We start from the raw sequence: 21,334 nt of genomic DNA, 5'->3' as shown, positions 1-21,334 counted from the left end.
TTCTGCATAATGCTATAACCTTAGACCTCTTTAAAAACTTATACCTAACATCTACTTTTTTCATTGCTTTAGGTCATGAATTTACTTTTGTATATAGCTATTTGTTGATTCCCCTTTGAAGATAATATGCATTATTTTTCTGGCTGATTTGAAGGTTTTTCTTTTGGTCTTTTTTTTTTTTTTTCAGTAGTTTGACTGCAGTGAGTCGAGGAATACTTTTCTTTGTAACCTTTCTGCATGGAGTCATCTTGCAGTCTCCTGAGAACATGAGTTGATACATTTTACCAGTTTTGGAAAGTTCTCACTTATTATCTTTTTACAGTCCAGGGCTATAGTGATGATATTTGAACTTTTTGAGCATATTCCATATGTCCCTTATGCTCCTTTCTTACTTCCCATTCATTTTCTCCTAGGCTTCAGTTTGGATACTTTTCTATTGACCTATCTCCAAGTTCACCAATCTCTTCTTCTGTTCTGACTAATCTGCTGTTAAATCTACAAGTAAATCTTTAATATAGTTGTTAAAATCATCATTTATGTAATTTCCATTTGCCTCTGCTTTATTCATCTAAAATTTTGATCCAATTTTTCTTACTCTTTATTTTCTTTGGCATTACCAATACAATCAGGTTTGGAGATTTTGCTTGCTAACTCCAACATCACCAGAGGCTTTGCTTCTTTTATATATGTCTGTATGTGCATATAGATAGATAGATAGATATAGATATACACATATATATATATAAGTAATTTATAATTTATAATTTCTTAGTTTTGTTCAAGTTATCCTCTTGCTCAGATATGGTTTGTGGCTACAGTACAGTTTTGCTGAGGCTCAGTCTACTTCCAGTTTACCCCTGTTTCTAGATTGTTACTGTTCAGAGATTTCAACTGACAATTTTTTATTTATTTATTTGACAGACAGAGATCATAAGTAGACAGAGAGGCAGGCAGAGAGAGAGAGTGGAGGAAGCAGGCTCCCTGCTGAGCAGAGAGCCCGATGCGCGGCTGGATCCCAGGACCCTGGGATCATGACCTGAGCCGAAGGCAGAGGCTTTAACCCACTGAACCACCCAGGCGCCCCTCAACTGACAATTTTAATTATTTGCTGGAGTCCCCTCCCCTAGTAGGTCCTCAACTCTGACTGTGGTCACATCAGCATCATAAGACTTCAGGAAACTTTGCTCTGCTTCTCAGAGGTTTTCTGTTTAGAATCTTAGTTAAGTATAATTACAATAAATCAAAAGCAACAAGTACCATAGGAATGCTTCAGATAAAATATTGTGGAAGTTCTGAAGAAGTGGTTTCTCACTGTGGTGATTAGGAACACTCAATGAACATGTTAACACTTGAACGGGAACTTGAAGGATACCAAGATACTATAATAAGAAACTTCATTATACTGCTTTACCTTAAGAGAGAAACTGCATACTGTTCTATATTCGGTTCCAATATACTCCAAACTTTTTGAAGAGTATCTGCAACACTGGCATTTTCTATTGTATCTAAAAATAGTAATTAAAAATAGCAACATAAAAACTGCAAGATGCCTGAAAGATCATCTTGTTCAAAGCTCTCCCTTTACAGATAAAGAAGCTGAAATTTACAAGGTGGTATCCAAAGCCACAGGCTTTATTAGCAGCAAAATTTTGCTAAAATATAAAGTTATAAACTTCCAGTCAACAGCTCTGCTCATCAATTTGTGCTGTTTCCCTTCATCTTCAGTTTAAAAATCACAAAGTGTTCCTTGATCTAATTGAAGAGTCTCATCAAAGAGTTTATATGAGGAGATCTTTTGTCACCAAAAGTTCCTTATGAAAGTTTTTAACGACAGAAAAAAAAATTCATCCAATTTTTCTAAAAAACAATGGCTAATGGGATCCCACCTAAAGCTCAATCCCATAATCTGCATTTGTTTCAGAGTTAATGAAAATGGTAAGAAAAATGCAAATTACATGCTAGCTGGCTCAAATTTAACATGTCAGAAACTGACTTTTCCCCAAATTATCCTATTGTAATTTCTTCATAACACTTACTAGCATCTGAAATTGATATCTTAATATATTTACTTGTCTACTGTATGTCTATCACCACTAGAACACAAGATTCATCAAAGCAGAAACTGTCAGTTTACCTGACTTCAACAGAGTCAGAATTTAGAACAGTGCTGTGCACATACATATGTGCTGTGCACATACATAAGCCTTAAGTGAAAGAAATGCCTATATTATTAATTATTAAAACATTATTAAGTTGTTCAAGCTTTTATGTCTCAAAAGAGAAAGAAAGTCATTGTTTAAACATAATTTTTACAGCATATATGGACAAAAAATATATTTTACTATATATTTAATATGATAAATCTATCTTTACTTTTTCTAATAGAATAATAGCAAAATCAAGCAACAGTAATATTTTTCTCACACACAATTATACAATATAGTTAATTAACTTTACATTTGTGTATCTGTAGTTTTCCCTCCTGAGATGGACATTTTGATTATTCCCATTAAATTCTTCAAATAGAGACATTTTACAACAAAATGTTTCAGTACATCAAAGAATTCTACTGGATGGTGCATCTGGGTGTCTCAATCAGTTAAATGTCTGCATTCAGCTCAGGTCATGATCTCAGAGTCCCCAGATGGAGACCAGAGTTGGGCTCCCTGCTCAGGGGATTGTCTGCTCCTCCCTCTCCCTTTCCCCTGACTTGTGCATTTGCAAGCGCTCTCTCTCTCTCTCTCTCTCTCTCTCTCCTCTCAAGTAAATAAAACCCTCAAAAAGAATTCTATCGGAGGTAAGACTTTTTTTATGAAACAAAAACTGCAGAATGAAAATGATTAAATATAATTTTGCCTCTGCAGTGTTTTATTTTAAGCTGATAAAAAGCTAAAATAAAATAACCTTTTTCACAAAAAGTTCATTGTACATACCTAGATAATTTAATAGAATACACTGATAATTTGAATTAAGAGCTAGAATACACTACAAACACATCCTGTGTACTCTAAACATATACCACGGGGACATATGAAAGCTTCCTTCATTCAGCTCATTCATTCATTTACCCATTCATTCATTTATTTCTTTGAAAAATGGTCTAGAAATATAAAAATATCCATGACCTAGCTGAAGCTAACTGCTGTAGCATTCTGCTAGGCATTGGAGATGCATGGAGGAAAAGATGGGCTGTCTTGTGTTTTAAGACTCACAACAGACTGGGAAGACACAGCTGATCTTTCACTGACTCTTTCATTCTTTCTTCCAGCACATATTTGCTTTGTGCTTACTCTGTGCCAGGTACTGTGGTCAATTCTGGGAGTTAGAGAGTAAGGGTGCTGACATGCATTTTGACCTCAAGGAATTTCAATTTTTTTTTAAGATTTTATTTATTTATTTGACAGACAGAGATCACAAGTAGGCAGAGAGGCAGGTGGAGAGAGAGGCGGAAGCAGGCTACCCGCCAAGCAGAGACCCCGATACGGGGCTCGATCCCAGAACCCTGGGATCATGACCTGAGCCAGAGGCAGAGGCTTTAACTCACTGAGCCACCCAGGTGCCCTGGAATTCAACATTTATAGAGTTACAAAGAGTTAGCCCAATAGTAAAGTAAGACAACTCCAAAATGTTTTTCCTTAGCACACAAATATTCCTTCTTACATACACAAGTTTATTTTATAAATGACTGGAACATGATACCTGGTGTTCTAGCTCTCATAAGCAATCTGACATAAGTCCCTCTCCACATGGCTTGAATTTTAATCGCTGCTGCTACTTCCTCGGGAGAATATTCTTTATCACTCACTGGTAGAGAGTATTTAACATGGACCCATTCCGCTGGAAAGAGAAAAAAAAAAATTGGACTGAAGGTTAAGTTAAAGTATTTAATCCTTTCCCCAGTTTTCAATGCCTTTAACTGCTAAAGTCCCCTGACATATAAAGTGCCACAATGATAGATTTATCTTTATAATTAATAAAAGATAGATTTATCTTTATAATTAATATTGTGCTCTGCAAGTGGCCCTTTTTTAGAATGTAAACACTCTGGAAAAGGGAAACACTACATATTGACCCATGAGTGAGCTACTATTAATTCTTCTGTGAAAATAGTGAGGGTTTTCTCTCAAAATTGAAAGAAAATGTTAAAATTGCACGACTATAGCATAGGGAGAGCAGGAAAGGAGAGTTACTTGGATCTGAAGATCTTCCCAGAATTCCTTAAATTATACCATAAATGTTAGCGACATTCATAGTCTTTCAGGGCAGAAACAAATAGAACAGGGAAATTCTGGGCTTCCCTGGAAATATGGAAGTTGAGGACACATGACAGATCCTTGGAGACTCTAGGCTTCCCAGAGCACAGCTTGAATTCTCCACGTCTCTAGTCTACCTACTCTACAAAAACTTTGTGCTTTTTACGAATTATTTCTCTTCTATAAGCCTAGAAAGCCCTCTGTCAAACGAGTATCTAAACTATTCAGTACCTAAAGAAACCTCTTCTAAGGAGAAATCGAGTAACTCCAAATCCAAAACCATAGCACGAAATGCAAATTTAAAGTTGGGAGGAGGTTTTGTTAGCTGAGTTTTTTTCATTAAGCGCCATAAAGAAATATGAAAAACCTGAAAAAGAGAAAATATGTTAGTACATTTTTTTAAACCAAGAAAATAGCATTACCTGGCCAGAGAGGCTCTAAAGAACTTTAAATACTCTAAAAATAAAAATACGTATTTCTCAGATGCACAATAACAGAAGATTTTGAAGTCTCACTCACCCAGGAAGAGAGCAAAATTACTTACCACCTTACCATTTCTAGTTTAATAAAATTTAATCACTATGACGTTTATAATGTACCCTCAATCAGAATATAACTGTTTAAAGAGATATAGTGTAAGATGAAAAATATGGCCTGTGTCCTTAATTAAGCAAATTGAATATCTCATTTGTTCTAAAATGTCATCCACTGTAAGACACACTATTGTTTCATGTGCTACCAAAATAGAAAATATGCTGTTTGGATTTTTTATTTCTTTCTTATTTTCATCTACGAATACTTGCTTCCTACTGAAAAAGCTCTTTTAGATTTGTTTAGACAGAGATTTTCCATCATTCATCACACTGAAACACACATGAAAAAATAAAATAAGCTGCCTAAGTTTGGGTTAAGAATTCTGAAAACATTCATATTCAAACTCTTACTCTTGCAAGTCACTTTTTGAAGATATTTATTATGTGTGTTTTCCTATATAATTTTGTCCTTTATGTTGTCAAGCTTTGAAGCACCATTGGCTAAAGTGCATTCCACTTTTGTCCCTGGGGCTCCACTCAAACCACCGACCCCCGTCAGTAAGTGCTGGTGCTGACTCCCTCCTGATCCTACCAAAGAAGACCCATGGAAGGTTTTTAGACCATAACCAGAACACATATTCCTTCTTCCAATTTTATTTTCATAGTTTTTGTCTTTAAATTCTGAGATTCCATTTACCCAGTCTTTCCACTGAGAATGCCAACCAAGGCCCAGCACCTTGCTGCTGGATTACTTTTAGCTACTTATTCATCCACAGGGAGTAATGTGCTTGGTGGATTATGTAAGGTGCCTGGGACACCATCTGTGATGACTTTTAGCCATGTTCTCTTCTCCTTCTCTCTCTTTTCCCTGGGCCCCGGAGGTGGGGAGGGGTATCAGTCTGGTATAGGGAAAATCCTTCTGCTATCTTCTTTCTTTCAGAGGCTCTCTAATGTCATTTAATTCTCTTCCCAGAAGGATTAGGCCTTTGTCAAACAATACACATATTTCTTTTGAAGCAGTAACAGTATGAACCCTTATGAACATGTCCATGTGTGTGCAGAGAATTCTGAAGGCTACCTGGCCAGCAATGACTATAAGGAACCACCAATTACAAGACACACTCTGATTTCCTTCTCATGTTAAAGTGTGAAAAGAAATGTGCCTCTTAGAATTGGTGAAGTACAGTGCTCTTCAAAGACATATGATTGTTGTACTTCCTGCTTAGTCCACATTTTCTGACTACTTCTCACCCCTCTCCATATGTTTAGAGACAGGGACTTAATCTCATAATCTATATTTGTAACTGTCCCATCAACTGACAATGGCGGATAAGCCTGCAAGAAACCACCTAACCCACGCTGAGCAAATCATTGTTACTTTGGTTGAATAGTTTGAAATCAGGATCAAGACATTCTAAACTGGCCTCATATGGGAAAGTGATGCAAGTCAGGAGTCAGTTTTTCCATGATATGAATTTAGGAGTAGAGACAACATGTTTACAAGGAGAAAAACAAAATGAAGAAGATATGTTCCAAAGGCTGTCTATCCCTTCTTTGAAGTTCTCCACTGAGTCCTTCCTATCCTTGGGAGCCAAGACCTCCCTATATCCTTATAATAAATTAGCACATCTAACTCCTTGTTATGACTTAAATGAGTTAGATTTGTTTTTTGTGCCATGCTAACAAAATGCTCTAAGTATTTCAGCGTCTAAGATAAAAATAAGAAAAATAACTGGTTATATTAATCCTCCTACTCTCTTACACTTAAGTGTTCAGTGTCCTTGATCATGTTGGTGTTCTACAGGATATCACTCTGGGTTCTGTGTGAATGTTGATGACAGCAGTGAATTCAGACCTGAGGGCAGGAAGGGGCCATTACTCTGACATCCTGATTAAGACACATGCATGTTAGAGAGTAGGGAATAATCTTCTCACAGATTCATGGATTCACCATATCAGTGATTTCAGGGGTCTTAGAGGATTAGGCATGCTGGGACATCCCTTCTAAGATAAAGGATAAGATACTACAATTAAGAAAGAGGCCAGTCCTTCATAGTCTTCTCTGGAATTGCTGATAAAATATTCTGCTTTGGGGAATATTATTCCAATCCTTTACTGAATGACTTAGAAGGCCATCAGGTTTGAGCAGAATCCAACGCAAAAGAAAGATCTCTAGGAGATTTGAGCACCGTGGGAAACAAAGAAAGATCACCTTGTCCAATTGTGTTGTAAACATGCTAATGAAAGACCTCCCAGAAAACACACTAGTGTTATTCACTAGTGAGAGCGTCCTTATCTGTGGGATACTTACCTGACCCATCTGGAATTGTTTATGGTAGACAAATTTGAAATTTATTGATTTATGGGATGTGGCTCTAAAAAAAAGTCACATAACTCTTTAATATAAAAATGTAAAAGTATTCAAAAATTTAAAGTATTTCATTAACAAAATAGCTCCCTTTTGTGTAAATGAAGCATGCACAAAGGTCCTTTACATATTAGATCTGGCCTAGTGACCGCAGATTCATGCACAAGTAATCTGGGTGGCAGGGACAGGAACTGCGAATGGTTCCAATAGTTTGGGCTCTCTTTTACCCAGGCTTAGCAATCTGTCAGTAGCAGGAACTTTAATACAATATCATCCTCCGGGGATTCCAGTCAGCTGTGTGGTGGCAAGTTTATTTCAGTGGGCTTCTATCAAGGGGGTTCAGAAGCACCAAGAAATGTCCCAGCAAATTCAGACATAATACTTCCTGTCTCCATCTGTCCTTCCTAGCATTGACACTTACCTCAAATATGAGTTTGCTTTCTCTTTCTTTGGTGCCTCTGCCAGTATCATTGTCCAAGGAGTTATGGAAAGTCTGATTTACAAACATTAGATCCAACCTAACATCCCCTTGGAGCAAGGTCATATTATACAGAGAAGATTTAACCACTGGAGAATGTCTCGAACTCAATGGGCCTAATATATACTGCAGAAGGAACTGACAAAATTCCTGGTAAATTGAAATGGCATATAAAAGTCTCAGCTAAGAGGCCATCCTAAGGATGACATCTTGTAGAACTGACATGATATCTTCCAGGGCACGATATACATGAACAGAACCAAAAACCAACATGCAGTGCTGTATCTGTAAAAGCTAAGACACACAGGGATTCAAAAATTAGAAGTAAGATTGGCCTCTCTCACCATTATTTCCAGTGGTCCATTTGCAATAATTAGTATTCTCTGTCCCAACAGGCAGTTTGCTAAATTGGAGGACCTAATTCCTGGGGATGGAAGGCAACGGATGTTTCCATCAGGCAATGTGTTATGATTTACAATAAACCTAAGTTATGATATAGGCCTGGTTGCTTTGAGCTTCTCATTCTGGTATGTGAATAGGAGAAAAGAAAAATACAATGTTGTGTGGGGAGAATTTACCCTGACTGTCATGAAGTACTAGGGTTTCTACTCCATAATGGGGACAAGAAGAATTATGTTTGAATTCACTGGGACACTTCTTGGTGCTTCCGCAGTAAATGATTAATCACAGCCTAAAAAGAGTAAGGCAATCAAGGTCTTGGGCTCATCAGGATTAAAAGTCTAGGTCACCCACTAGGCAACAAGAACAGCTGAAGCTTTGGATGGAAGAAAGGGGAACTCTAGAATGGTTGGTAGAAGAGAGAGATGTTGAATACCAACTATGGCTTCAGGGCCAGATATAGCAATGGAGACCACAACTTTCTAGTCCTATGATGATTTAATTATTTGCTTATTTTTAAGGTTTGGGAATACCGCCTTAAGCCATCTAGAACCATCACCTTGAAGAGTGGATTGATAACAGAGTTCACTTAAGGGGGGAAATCAGATTGGTTGAAGAGTAAATCATGGCAGGTATTTCTTGCAGATTATTCATGCTGTATATGAACAGTTCTCAATTAGGGGTGAACTATGTCCCAGGTAGAGTTGCCAGATAGAATACAAGATACTATAAGGGCAAATACAAATTACAAAAGAAAGGCTTAATTCTCTCTATGGAAAATAAAAGAAGAAACTATATTCCTACCTTTTTCTGAGACACCTCTTTCAAAAATTTATTATTGCAAGTTCTTTCTCTTTCTCTGTGAAATGTATGTAAGTCTTTTTTAAAGGCTAAATTTTGAAGATCACCTACTATAAGATATATATTTTTTTTGTCAAATGGAAATTATCCTTCTAGAAACATCATAACTTGGATGTGCTTACCCTCCAGTGCTGTGCAGTTAGTTCTTTATTGTGGAGGGGTACAGGGTAATGAGCCGCTTGTAAATCCTTCATAGCCACAGAGAGTTTACCCTTATCTTTGAAACTAGCAATCACATTTCCAACAGCTTTCAAAATCGTTAGAGACTGCTCTATGAATCGGTAGCTCTCCTGTGAAGACAAAGCATAGCAGCCAGCCTTACTTTCTTTTTCATTTTTATTTAAGTGTAATTAAGCTTATACATATTTAATTTCTGTTAGTATATTAAACCTCTTCTATATAGTTGATTCAATAGTTATTTATGAAGCCCTTGCTTGATCAAGGCATTTTCCTAGGGTCTATGATCTCAAAGATATAAAACAAGGGTTATAATTCCTGCTGTAGTGGGGACACATGGGAAGGACACCTACCTCATACTGGGAGCCAGAGGAAATTTCTCCAGAGTATTGATACCTAGACTTAGTCCCAAGGACATCTAGGAATTACTTTGACACAATTGTGTGGGATTGGAGAACTGATGGGCAGAGAAGAGTTCAGGGAGAGAGTGATAAAGATTAAAAAGATAAGAGGGTGAAAAAGGTAAAAAGATAATAGGATGAACTGGCTCCCTCTTGCTTCTGGCTCCCTCCTGCTACTGACTCTGAGGAGAAAATGAATGCAAAAAGGGGATAGGGATATGGAAAACAGTATGGAAGTTCCTCAAAAAATTTAAAATAGAACTATCATCTATTCTAGCAATCTTACTTTGGATATACAGCCAAAGAAAATGAAAACAGGACATTGAAAACATATCTGCATCCCCATATTCATTGTAGCATTATATATATTAGCTAGGACATGGAAACAACCTAAGTGTCCATCAGTGGATCAATGGATAGAGGAGATGTAATGTGTGTGTGTGTATAGATAGATGTGTGTGCATATATAAATACAGATGTAGTGTGTGTATATATATTATATATCTGTTACACATAACTATATATATGTATAGCTGTAGTATATATGTGTAACATGTACACATATATATTTTATATATCTATACCTTATACACACACACACACACACACACATACAAACACACAGAGACAACGGAATATTATTTAGCCATGAGAAAGAAGGAAATCCTGCCATTTGTGACAACATGGATAGATAGACTTTGAAGGCATTATACTAAGTGAAATAAACCAGACAGAGAAAAACAAACACTGCACAGTATCATTTATGTGTGGAATATTTAAAAACAAACTCAAAAACAGAGGGTAGAAAAGTGGTTGTCATGGGCTAGGAAGTGGGTAAAATGAGCAGTTCATGAAAGGATACACACCTTCAAGTACAAGATGAACAAGGTCTGAAGATCTACATGTAAACCATAGTGACTACAGTGGATAACACCGTATTGTATAATTGGTATTTGTTAAAAGACCAGAACTCAAATGTCACCCCCCCCCAAAAAAATGTTGTTAACAACAAAAAGATAAGTATGAGAGGTGATGGTTGTGTTAATTAACTAGATGGTGGGCATCCTTTCACAATGTTTATGTATATCACATGACCACAATGTACAGTTTGTATAACTTATGATTTTATTTGCCTATTTTATCTCAATAAAGCTGATGGAAAAAAGAAATTGGATGTCAAATTGCAAATCTGTAGGTCAAAATCAAAAAGAGAGTCAGTGTGGGGTGGGGGGGCAGAGAAAGAGAAAGGAGGAGAGAGAGAGAGAGAGAGAAGAAGAGAACCCCGAGAGGAAAAGGAGTTTACAGATTATTTTGATCGGTGTGTAGTGGGTAGTTGGTGGCTAGAGGAGGAGGTACCCAAAGAAGAGGGTGCTTTGAGACAACATGAAGAGGGTGAAATTGTGAGGTGTTTTCGTTCCTTCCTAGGGTGCACCATGGTGCCATCATTGCTCCTTGGTTCCCTGCAGAAATTGTGAGGAATGGCCTAGCAGCTATGCCTGGACGGTACAGATACCCTGCTGGGGTGACCAGATGAAGACAGATGCAACTGAATTGCCCCCTTAATGCATTTGCCATTCTATTACCTTCTACCCCAGCCTCTGAAAGCCTAGAGAAAGCATCTTCTCAATGGTGTTTCTCCCTGAGGTGAAGCCATGACCAGAAAAATTGGTTTAATGACAGCACTGGGAGTGATCATGTATGGCTCTGAGGAGTTTCTGTCTCTCTGCTCTTGGACTAGTCTATCTCTTGTTTCTTCATTAGAACTGAAGAATAATAGGGCCTGGTTTTCAGGCCCAGTAATTTTTACAAGATGGAGGAACTGATAACCCCAGGGAAAGATGAGTTCGCAGACTAAAATAACTAAACATTTATAAAGTTAAGTCACCCAAAGAAAGAGACAAACTGGATAATCCATACTACCTGAAGCAGAATCTTTTTTTTTTTTAAAGGAAACAAATAAAAAATGAAATAAGAATTTAAAATAAGCAAGACAGGGGCACCTGGGTGGCTCGGGCCTATGCCTTCAGCTTGGGTCATGATTTCAGGGCCTTGGAATCGAGCCCTGCATCGGGCTCTCTGCTCAGCGGGGAGCCTGCTTCCCCCCACCCTCTGCCGGCCTCTCTGCCTACCTGTGATCTCTGTCTGTCAAATAAATAAATAAATAAATAAGATCTTTTAAAAAAAAAAGAATTTAAAATAAACAAGATAAACATAATTAAGGGAATAAGAGACATGTATGTATAAGGTGAGCTTGTTGATCTTCCTTCTATTGAGCAGGAGGGAGAGGACAGGTGAGAAATAGCACAGCAGAGAGGGGGCAGCCATGGGCAATCCTATACAACCACTGCCCAGAGAGGCAAGAATTCATGACTAAGCACATCTGGGCCACAGCAACATTAACATAAAAGAGCTGCTCCTGAGGCATCTTGTTGCTACCTGGGCCCAGAAATTTACTGACTGGCTGAGAAGATCCTGCTTCATTAATATGAAGAGGTTCTACATGGAGATGGGTTTGGTAAAGGGTGTAAAACTGAACTGTGCAGCAGGAGTGCCCCACACAAATTGGGCCCTCCCAAAAGCAACAGGCAACATATCTAAAGAAGATGTCTTATGAAGATCATCTAAAACTAAGACAGGATCTCAAGGGGAAATGCTGGGTTCGTTTACATTGTTTCTTCTTTCAGATGCTTCAGAACAGAGGAGTAAGAGAAACTAAGAAGAGGCCAAGAGAAGAAGAGATGAACAAGAATGACAGAATTATCCATGGATCCTCTCTCCCTGAATTCCAGAGTCAAACACTTCAAATTCCTTAGGTCAATGAAGGGGTACAAGAACGATCTGATACCACAATTTTAAACTTTAATGAAAAGGTCTGTACTGACCCTCTATACAACCCAAACGACCAATATACTATGGGATCTACCAAAAATGTGGATGTGACAGGGAATTCCACAGAGCAGAGGTGAAGGCAGTTGGAGAAAATCTAAAATTATTTTATTTGTATCTCTACAGAGTTTAAACTATTTATTATACATAAATACATTTGGGAGGAGTTTCTTAAAATTCTTAGTTCTTAATTCTTAATTAACAGTTTTAAAAGGTAAAAAGAAAAATGGGTAAGGAATATGATTTAGTTCCAAGTCTTTGGAAACACACACACACACACAAAATCATGGTTGCTTAAATACTTACGGGCTCAAAGTGGGGTAGCACAACATCTTCATCTCCAACGACAAAAGTCACCATGCTGCAGATGTGTATGGAATGTCCTACTGGGGAGTATGCAGTGAAGAGCAGCATATGTCTCCTAAAGACAATGGAAAATATGTAAGGACCAATGGGCTCCTTTGTTGTAGTTCTAACCTCTGTTAATTGCTTGATGACACTGTGCTCAAATGAAGTCAAACATTAGTGAGTTGAATTTTTTAACACAGATGGGATAAAGACCTTTGAATTTTCATTCTGAATGAATCATCAGAGGTCATGGGATATAATTGCATTAATTATATAGGACAGAAAATAGTTATACTAAATGATGAACTTGACCATGAGGGAGATCTCTGCCACACACCGCAGTCACATCCCAGGAGATGAGTCTCGATTTTTCCCTAACAATAATTCATGGTGCTTAAGGCTTTGTAGATTTCAGATTCATTTCATAGTCATTTCCTCACAAATGTGTCATTTCACCTATGTTGTTTGTGCTTCTCCTACCAGGTTGTGGTATCACTGAGAGCAGCAATGCTCATTTCTCCTCAGTTACTGAGCACTTGGAACATTCTTAAAACACTCACGCAGATAGATTAGGTCCTGGGGGAAACACTTGGATATATATAAGAAGGTTCTTTATTAATTGCCTGTTTTTGGTTGTTGTGATGGATGAGCACTCAGACAAAATAATGACTTCTGGGAAAGTCTCTCTATGACAAAGTTTTTAGGGTAGAAGTGAGAAACTCTGAAGTTCTAAAATTTATTATTTTCTAGGAATACTGGGTGCTTGCCACACATTATTTTAGCATTTGATTTTGCTGTGTAGGCTTTGCTTTTTCTATAAGAGCTGTAGCTTTTCACTCATTACATAGAATTAACATGATTGATCTTAGGAAATCCAGTAAAAATATTTATTTCATCTGAAATAGGAAGTAATGTTTTGAATTTTAGTTATCAAAATCAAGAAAGCTTCGACTATGCATATTTTCTTTAAAATGGAAAATGTTATCTCAGTCAAATTTATCTTAATTAAAAATAAAACTATAGGTAAGATTAAAAGCAAACCACAGGTTAAAAATATAGAAACCATAGGGGAAAAAATGCTATGTTTGTCAATCTGGTTTTAAATAAAATCATAGTTCTTACCAAGGGATATAAGATTTACCAGAAAACAAAAAAGATTGTTTAATAAATGAATTTTAAGAAATGCTATTTTAAACCATATTCTTTCTTTTTTTTTTTTTTTTTTTAAGATTTTATTTATTTATTTGACACAGAGAGAGAGAGAGAGAGAGCGAGAGAGAGAACACAAGCAGGGAAAGTGGGGAGAAGCAGGCTTCCCGCGGAGCAGGAAGCCCATTGCCAGGCTTGATCCCAGGATCCTGGGATCATGACCTGAGCTGAAGGCAGATGCTTAACGACTGAGCCACCCTCGGTGCCCCTAAACTATATTCTTCCTTAAGAAATTACCAGACTTTGACAATCATGAGTATTCCAAAAGGAGATTCACTGAACAGCATTTCTTCAATTTCTTTGTTCATGGAATTATTTTTCTCAAGAATCTTAGTGATAGCTCTGTTTCTTACAAAATCACTTCAGGAGACAATATTCTAGGTCCCATATTTTTACTTATTTGGTAGCCAGTGGTTTACAAGGCTTCAAAAAATTCTTCATATGGGAAAAATGAAGTCACTCCATACCCAACAGGCAGGCGAACTACCGTAGCCTTAGTAGCATATGTATGAATCTTTGTAACAAGTTCCCGGGACTTCAGAGATTTCCAAGAAACTGATTCAGCTGTAAGCAGTCCAGGCTCTATTTGGGGGCTGTCTTTTGCTAAAGCTAGGAGGAGAGGGAAAAATGTTAAAATTTGACTGTGACAGTTTAGCTGGCCTTTACAACATTAGTAACAATAATAATATCAGGAATTAGAGATTTTCTGAAATTATTCATAAAACCCAGAGAAAATACTCTGGGTAAATAACTACTGGAAATAACACTGGTGAGACTCAGGTCTTCCTCCCTGTCAATTTTTCCTCCTCAGAATCATCTCTCACTAAAGAAACCAGGAGTGGGAGAGTTAACAAAAGTACAGACAAGACTATCCCATTTAATCATCTGTGGCAAAAATCACAATATCTCTCTAGATGCAGTTTTAAGGGGAAAGACACCACATCTGGGAAAATAAAAGATTTTCTTAAGATAGTGGCAAAGCGAGATCAAAATACCCCATTGTTTAATCGAAGTTTTTAATTTTGATTCTTAGCTTTGACTATGTGTAGAAATAGCAAATAATGGACAAAAATTTAATTTTCATATTAAGTGTTCCTCTTAAAATGAATAAAGAATATTAACTAATTTTCATCCGTAGCTAAGGTCAAAAGACTTTTTAAATTTTAAAAAAATGTAATTGAGACAACATTCACACAAGACATTTTATTAGTTTTAGGTGTATCATATAATGATTGCTATTTGCACATCTTGTGAAATAATTACCATGAAAATTTAGTTAACATCCATCACTACACACAATTACAATATTTTTTCTTGTAATGAGAAACTTTAATTTACTCACTTAGCAATTTTCAAATATACAATATAGTGTTGTTAACTATAGTCACTTTGGTGTACATTACATCTTCAGGAATTAGCTTATATTTTTACACTGTTTATAACCTGAGCATATAAGGGCAAAACATGACCTGAAACACCTCCGCACACATTGAATTTCAATGTTTAAAGACATGGTGTGGCTTAGGAGTTATTAGTTAGTAGATATACTAAGCTTATACCACTGAAGTTTGGCAAATTTATTCAATGAATACTTATTGTCTATGACTACACTAGACACCATTCACAACACTGGGTATAACTGAGTAGAAAATCATAGTCCCTGCTGTCAAAGTTGGCAGGACATTTAATAGTCAGTATTCAGCAAATTTTTATTGTACCTCCACAGTGCCAGGTATTATAAATTTGAACTATAGATGATTTGATTTTGCTGTTTAGGCTTTGCTTTTTCTATAAGAGCCATAGCTTTTCATTGATCACATAGAATTAACATGACTGATCTTGGGAAATCCAGTAAAAACCATTATTTCATCTGAAATAGGAGGTACTACTTTGAATTTTATTTATCAAAATCAAGAAAACTTTCGATTATCCATATTTTCTTTAAAAGGGAAAATGTGATCTGCTTATCCAAGTTTATCTTAGTTAAAAATAAATGTACAGGTAAGATTAAAAACAAACCATAGGTAAAAATGATTGGTAAGGGGGAAAAAATGCTGTTTCCTAGCCTGTTTTTAAATAAACAGATTTAACTTTAACCCAACAGGACAGAGACTTGAAGAATGTTGTTTTGTGCATATGTGCAAATGTGCAAGGGGCTTGTCTCAGAAAGAAGCAAGAATAGTCCCTCCATGAGAGCAGGAGGGAAGATGACCAGTATTGTGAAGAGCTCATTATGGGAAGATGAGGTGGGTCATTCTTGATTTTTGTCTATCCCGCCAGTGGAAATAGCAGTAAGGTCATTAGCTAAAAATGCACAAGGATAAGAACAACTGTTGGAGATATCTGGAGGTTTGAGATAGTCTTCCATGAGGACAAGAATGGAGAATGCATGAACCAGGGAAACATTGGCAGTGCTTAAGGGCCATTTTGAAATCTGCGGCCCTCAGTTGAAAGTGAGGCTAGCTGATAGGATTATTTTTTTCTCTAGTTACATTTAGCTGCTCTGATGCACACAGGTAAGATGCATAGTTGATCTGTTGAATCAACCAATATCAGGGTTTTGCCAGGAAAGGAAGCTGAGAGGGAAAGAAAAGCAATCACACTGAGGTATGGCCAAGGCTACCATTACAATGGCGGGTCATGGACATTGGGGATGAGATAAATAGGGACATGAGGAGAAGGAGGACAGAGAAAAGTAGGAAGGTCAGTAGATGGTGGTCCCAGAGGAGTCAAAGGATTGTAAGAGTAAGGGTTTTAGGAAGAGTGAACTGGAGAGTCAGGTCCTGTAGTCAGAGCCTGAAATTGAGATGTTTGAGATGACACAGTTATAAGGCAGGTACCTTCTAGAATATAATTATGAAAACAAAGGCCAAGCTGAGATGGCATAAAAGAGCTTCAGAATTGTCAAATCAAAGAAAGATTGCATGTTTTTTAATAGATTTTTAAAAGACTCAAGAATGATGACATGTGGAAGGGGAAAGAAAAAAAAAAAAAAAACAGGTATCATGCCGAAGAGGGGAACACAGGACTAAGACAAGGAGAGGTGTAGGTGGCAAGAGTGAGCATAACCCACAATGTCTGAACAGGAAGAGCCTCCTAAAAGGTGATGTAAGGAAGACTTTCTTAGAGACTCTGGAGAGGAAATAAGTTCCTGCATCTACAGCTTAAACATCTTGTATTTCCCCTGGACTGAATGAAAGTAAGCTGGGATTTAAGACTATAATTTACACTAAAAAAAATTTTTAAAAATTTAAAAAGACTTTAATTTTCTCAAAGCTCTCTTACCTCCAGATTCTCCCCATCGTACCAATGCAGAAAAGCAAACCAGCAGTTCGATAGGTTTTAGACTATCCACAAATAGATAGTAGGGCACACGTTCATCTGAGAACTGCAAGAAATCAGATAAATCACTGAATTTAGTATTAGTCTATTAATGCTGTATTTGCCACTTGTAATAATCATACAATACCTAACATTTAGAGAGAACCTACTATGCCCTAGACACCATGATAAATATTTCACAGCTTTCATGATATGAAGAAAATCACACTAGGTAAATGTTGGCAATAGTCTATGGAAGATGGGTCTGTAGGACCTGTGTGTAAGATTGGTTGTCCCATAACAGAGAGTCAAAACTCTTCTCCAAGAGCAAAGAAAAGGGATATGCTTGTTTCAGAAATAACAAATGGAGGAGACTGGGCTGGAAGCTGAGCAGTGCTCAAAGAATATATATTGGTCCTTGATAATAGGCCACAGAGTAACCTTAGCAGAGAATGGAAATGTCTAATGGGTTCTATTAAGGTATTTTGCAGGGTGGTATGTGATATAAATACTTTTGTCCTTTTTTTACAGTATCTTCAGAAATACAGCCATTGAACACCAATGCACCAGGCTGGGTTTTTGTTTGGAAGATGCAAGAGAGTACTGAGTAAAACCAGAACTTCCCTTAAAGGACAGCCATGTAAGGGTTACATGAACATGAACTCAGTCTATCCTAAATGGGTACTATTATATGCATAATCGTGGATGGAGAAACTGAAACACAAAGAGAATAAGTAATTTGCCAAAGGTGGCAGAATTTGCAAATAGCAAAGCTGAGAGTCAAAAGTAGGTCTTTCTACTGACCAGCTCCAGGACTGGTCTTTGAGACTATTGTACTTTTATTGCCTCTCAACTGACTGGTGCTTCAACATAATTCTGACAGATGGCATATAGCAAGTATGTTAATTTCATTGCTATTATAGACTTAAGCTTTCATTTTATTACACAATGATATTTAAATAAACATTTAAAATATGAAAGAAAAATCTCTAGTGATACTGTGAAAAACACAACCTTGTTATTTAATCAAGTGTGACAAGATTGCTGGAAATGCTTGATACAACATGACCATGTTTTAAATGATTGCTTCCCCCAATATTTTTCAATAGTAAGCATTTGCCATGTATCTTCTTTGTTTCCTTCTGGCTGCCACACGTTGGTTATAAAGGCAGTTGTTGCAAGAATATACTCTCTAAAATTATGAAGGAAGCTTGGGTTTGCCAGCCTACCTGTGCATGCTGGAGGAGGAGTTTCTGCACAGAGCTCATTTGCTGCCATTTTTGAGAGTCTGAGAATTTAGGGACAGTGTGGCCCTAGAGGTCACATGGAGGTGCTCTGGTGCCTGCACAGGGCACCTTTGGGAACCCCCTGCCCACCTTCACATGGAGCACCAATGGAATATCTATAGAATGTGCTAGAAGGAGCCTCGGGCTCAGCTGGTAGTGCCTGTGGCCACTAAAATCAGGAATGCCTGGCCTTAGACCACAACCAACCCTTCCTTTCAGGCCATCCCAAAGGCTTCAAGTTTGGATTCCAAAGCCCTCTAAGAAAAAATTATTGTTTTCTCATACCATTGATGTTAAAAATAAAAAAAAAAAAATTCAGGGGAATGAAGAAGGGACTGAGAAATCTGTATTTACATCACTTTGTAAAAATAGGATCAGAATAAAGAACAGTTGGCCATTGTTTTACACACACACACACACACACACACACACACACATGTGTTGGGATAGTTGTGTAATAGCAAATGCATAACCAAACTGCCTTTAGTAACAATGACCACCAACACTGATTATCCCTTGTTAATACTAGGCATTCTTCTAAGTGTTTTACATACATTCTCTCCATTATTTCCCAACCCTATCTATAGGGCTCTTACTGCAATAATTTCATAGATGAGAAAATGGAGGCAAAAAGGAATGAACTTAGTCAGATCCCACCCCAAATGAAACATGAATTCAAAACCAGGCAGCCTGGTTCCAGGCCACCAACCCGGAAAACCTAGTGAGAGGGAAGAACTAGTGAGAAAGGGATAGGCTTCACATCAGGCACAATTCTCAGGATGCTTGTGCCACTTACCAGGTGGGTGGTCTTGGGCAGTTTACTCAGCCTTGACCTGCCTCAGTTTCCTTCCCTGAAAAATGTTGATCATAATAGTCCTTTTCTAGGGTTTGCTATGCGGAGTTAATACAATAAAGAACCTAGTGCAGAGCCGACAGAGTAAGCACCTCTAAATGACTTCTTATTATTGCCCACAGTGCGAATATGGAAATATGCTGCAGTGACCTGTAAACTGTATGTTATCCTCACCCCATACTCTGGGTTCAGTTATTCCCGATTAGCAGTGTTGTTATCTTTATAAAGTCAAAGCACTCCTCTGGGTGTCTTTAGAGATAAACTCCAGAGCTAGGTTGACCATTTCTCCCAGCTACCTTCCCCCCAGGCACTACTAGGGACCTGATCCTTTGTTTCAGAGCAGACATCCAGCTAAAGAGCACCTCATGAAAAATGCTCAAAAGGTTTTCTTTGCCTGCATCTTCATCTGATATGAGTGCAATGAGAAAAGTCATCTCCAACACTTTTTTCTTCCCCCATCTCTGCCTTATAGAGATGTGCCATTATCGCTGGGGGCTTGAATGCCCCCTACGAGCAATATAAGAGTTTCAGTACAAGCCAGTTTCCTAGACTATGTTTCATAGTTTTCTCCAGAATGCCACACAATGTGAGATTTGTTATTAATTCAGTCTTTAATTTTTTCATTGATTTTCTGCCTTATCCCTGGACCAGCATTGGAATAATACACAAAAGGACAGTCCTTCTTAAGATGATAACATCAAGCAGGTGGGTGGGAGGAGGAGCACAGAGAAGGGTAAGTACAGGTCACACAGAGTGCAGGGTACTTGACCTAGACTCTGTGGCCAAGGAAGAAAGTCTCACAGAGTCAAGGACATTGATGCTGTTCTGAAAGACTTCTAGCATTAGCCAGATGAAGGCAATAAAGATGAAAGGGAACGGGCTCCACGTAGACAGAAGAACATGGACAAAAAAAGCAGAAATGGTAGTAGAAATGTGCTTTTGTTTTAGGAATAGCATGCAATTCAATAGACACTAGTTGAAATCAAATATAGTGAATTTATTTGTGCTTCAGTTATTCATAAGTCAAACATTTTTAAAGTGAATTTACATAATAATGCAGCTCAGGATTGAACATAATCAGATGAATCATAATTGGAGATACAAGGTAGCAGAATTTTGCTTGTTGTCTGGACAAGAGATCAGTAGAAGACTCTAGGAATTGATTTTGTTAATATAATTACAAATTTGGAAATGCTTGATAGATTTGAAGGTGTTTTGTACTAGCATGATTTAATCAAAATTTACATTAAAGGAAAAGAGAAGAGATCATAATATATTTACCTTGAATTCTGTTTTTTGAAAGCTAAGGCAATATGAATTGGGCTTGTGGAAAATATATATGTTCCTGAAAAACATTATTTATATCAGGTTATTGTCACAATATGCAATGAACTAGTACTACATGCTAAGTTTCATGGAATCAAATGATTACAGGCAGAACAAAGAAAAGACAGATGAAAATTTAAAGAAACTTATATAACAACAACCCAGGAAAATAGTGGTTGCCAGGGGCTGAGGGTGGGGGAGATAAGAAGAGGTTGGTAAGTGGATACAAACGTTCAGTTTTAAGATGAATAACGTCTGAGGATCTAATGTATATAACATGGTGACTGTTCTTGATAATACTGGATTGTATCACTGAAATTTGCTAGGAGAGTATAACTTAAATATTCCTGCCTCCTCCCACCAATTGGCAAATGTGTGAGGTGTTGTATGTGTTAACTCGATAGGGAGAATCTTTCATAATGTATATTGATTCATCACCATGTACATTAAGATATATAATATATATATTATATTTAGATTTAGATATGTTTAAGATATATATTTACATATATACATATATTTAAGATATATAAATATCTTACAATTTTATTTATCAACTCTTAGGTCAATAAAGCCAGGGGAAAAGAGTAACAACTGCATTGAATTAGTTATCCAAAGGAGACAAAAATGATCCC

At 37.2% G+C, this 21,334-nt stretch overlaps 1 protein-coding gene across 1 annotated transcript in view; it reads right to left on the bottom strand.

Annotated features, from left to right (window-relative positions):
- ADGB (androglobin) overlaps positions 1–21,334 on the bottom strand; it is a 174,864-nt gene that overhangs the window by 63,874 nt on the left and 89,656 nt on the right. Inside the window, exons 16-23 of the mRNA XM_032873132.1 lie at positions 20,655–20,718; positions 17,199–17,301; positions 14,381–14,522; positions 12,663–12,777; positions 9,015–9,182; positions 4,485–4,620; positions 3,700–3,837; positions 1,412–1,505 (exon numbers count right to left, since the gene is read on the bottom strand). Coding sequence (XP_032729023.1) covers positions 1,412–1,505; positions 3,700–3,837; positions 4,485–4,620; positions 9,015–9,182; positions 12,663–12,777; positions 14,381–14,522; positions 17,199–17,301; positions 20,655–20,718 — 960 coding nt within the window. The remainder of the gene's footprint in view (positions 1–1,411; positions 1,506–3,699; positions 3,838–4,484; positions 4,621–9,014; positions 9,183–12,662; positions 12,778–14,380; positions 14,523–17,198; positions 17,302–20,654; positions 20,719–21,334) is intronic.

The sequence above is a fragment of the Lontra canadensis genome, unplaced genomic scaffold, assembly GCF_010015895.1.
Source record: "Lontra canadensis isolate GAN:19392208 unplaced genomic scaffold, GSC_riverotter_1.0 scaffold47, whole genome shotgun sequence".
NCBI lineage: Eukaryota > Metazoa > Chordata > Mammalia > Carnivora > Mustelidae > Lontra > Lontra canadensis.
Note: the sequence above shows the minus strand (reverse complement) of the source record. Positions and strands in the feature narration are given on the sequence as shown.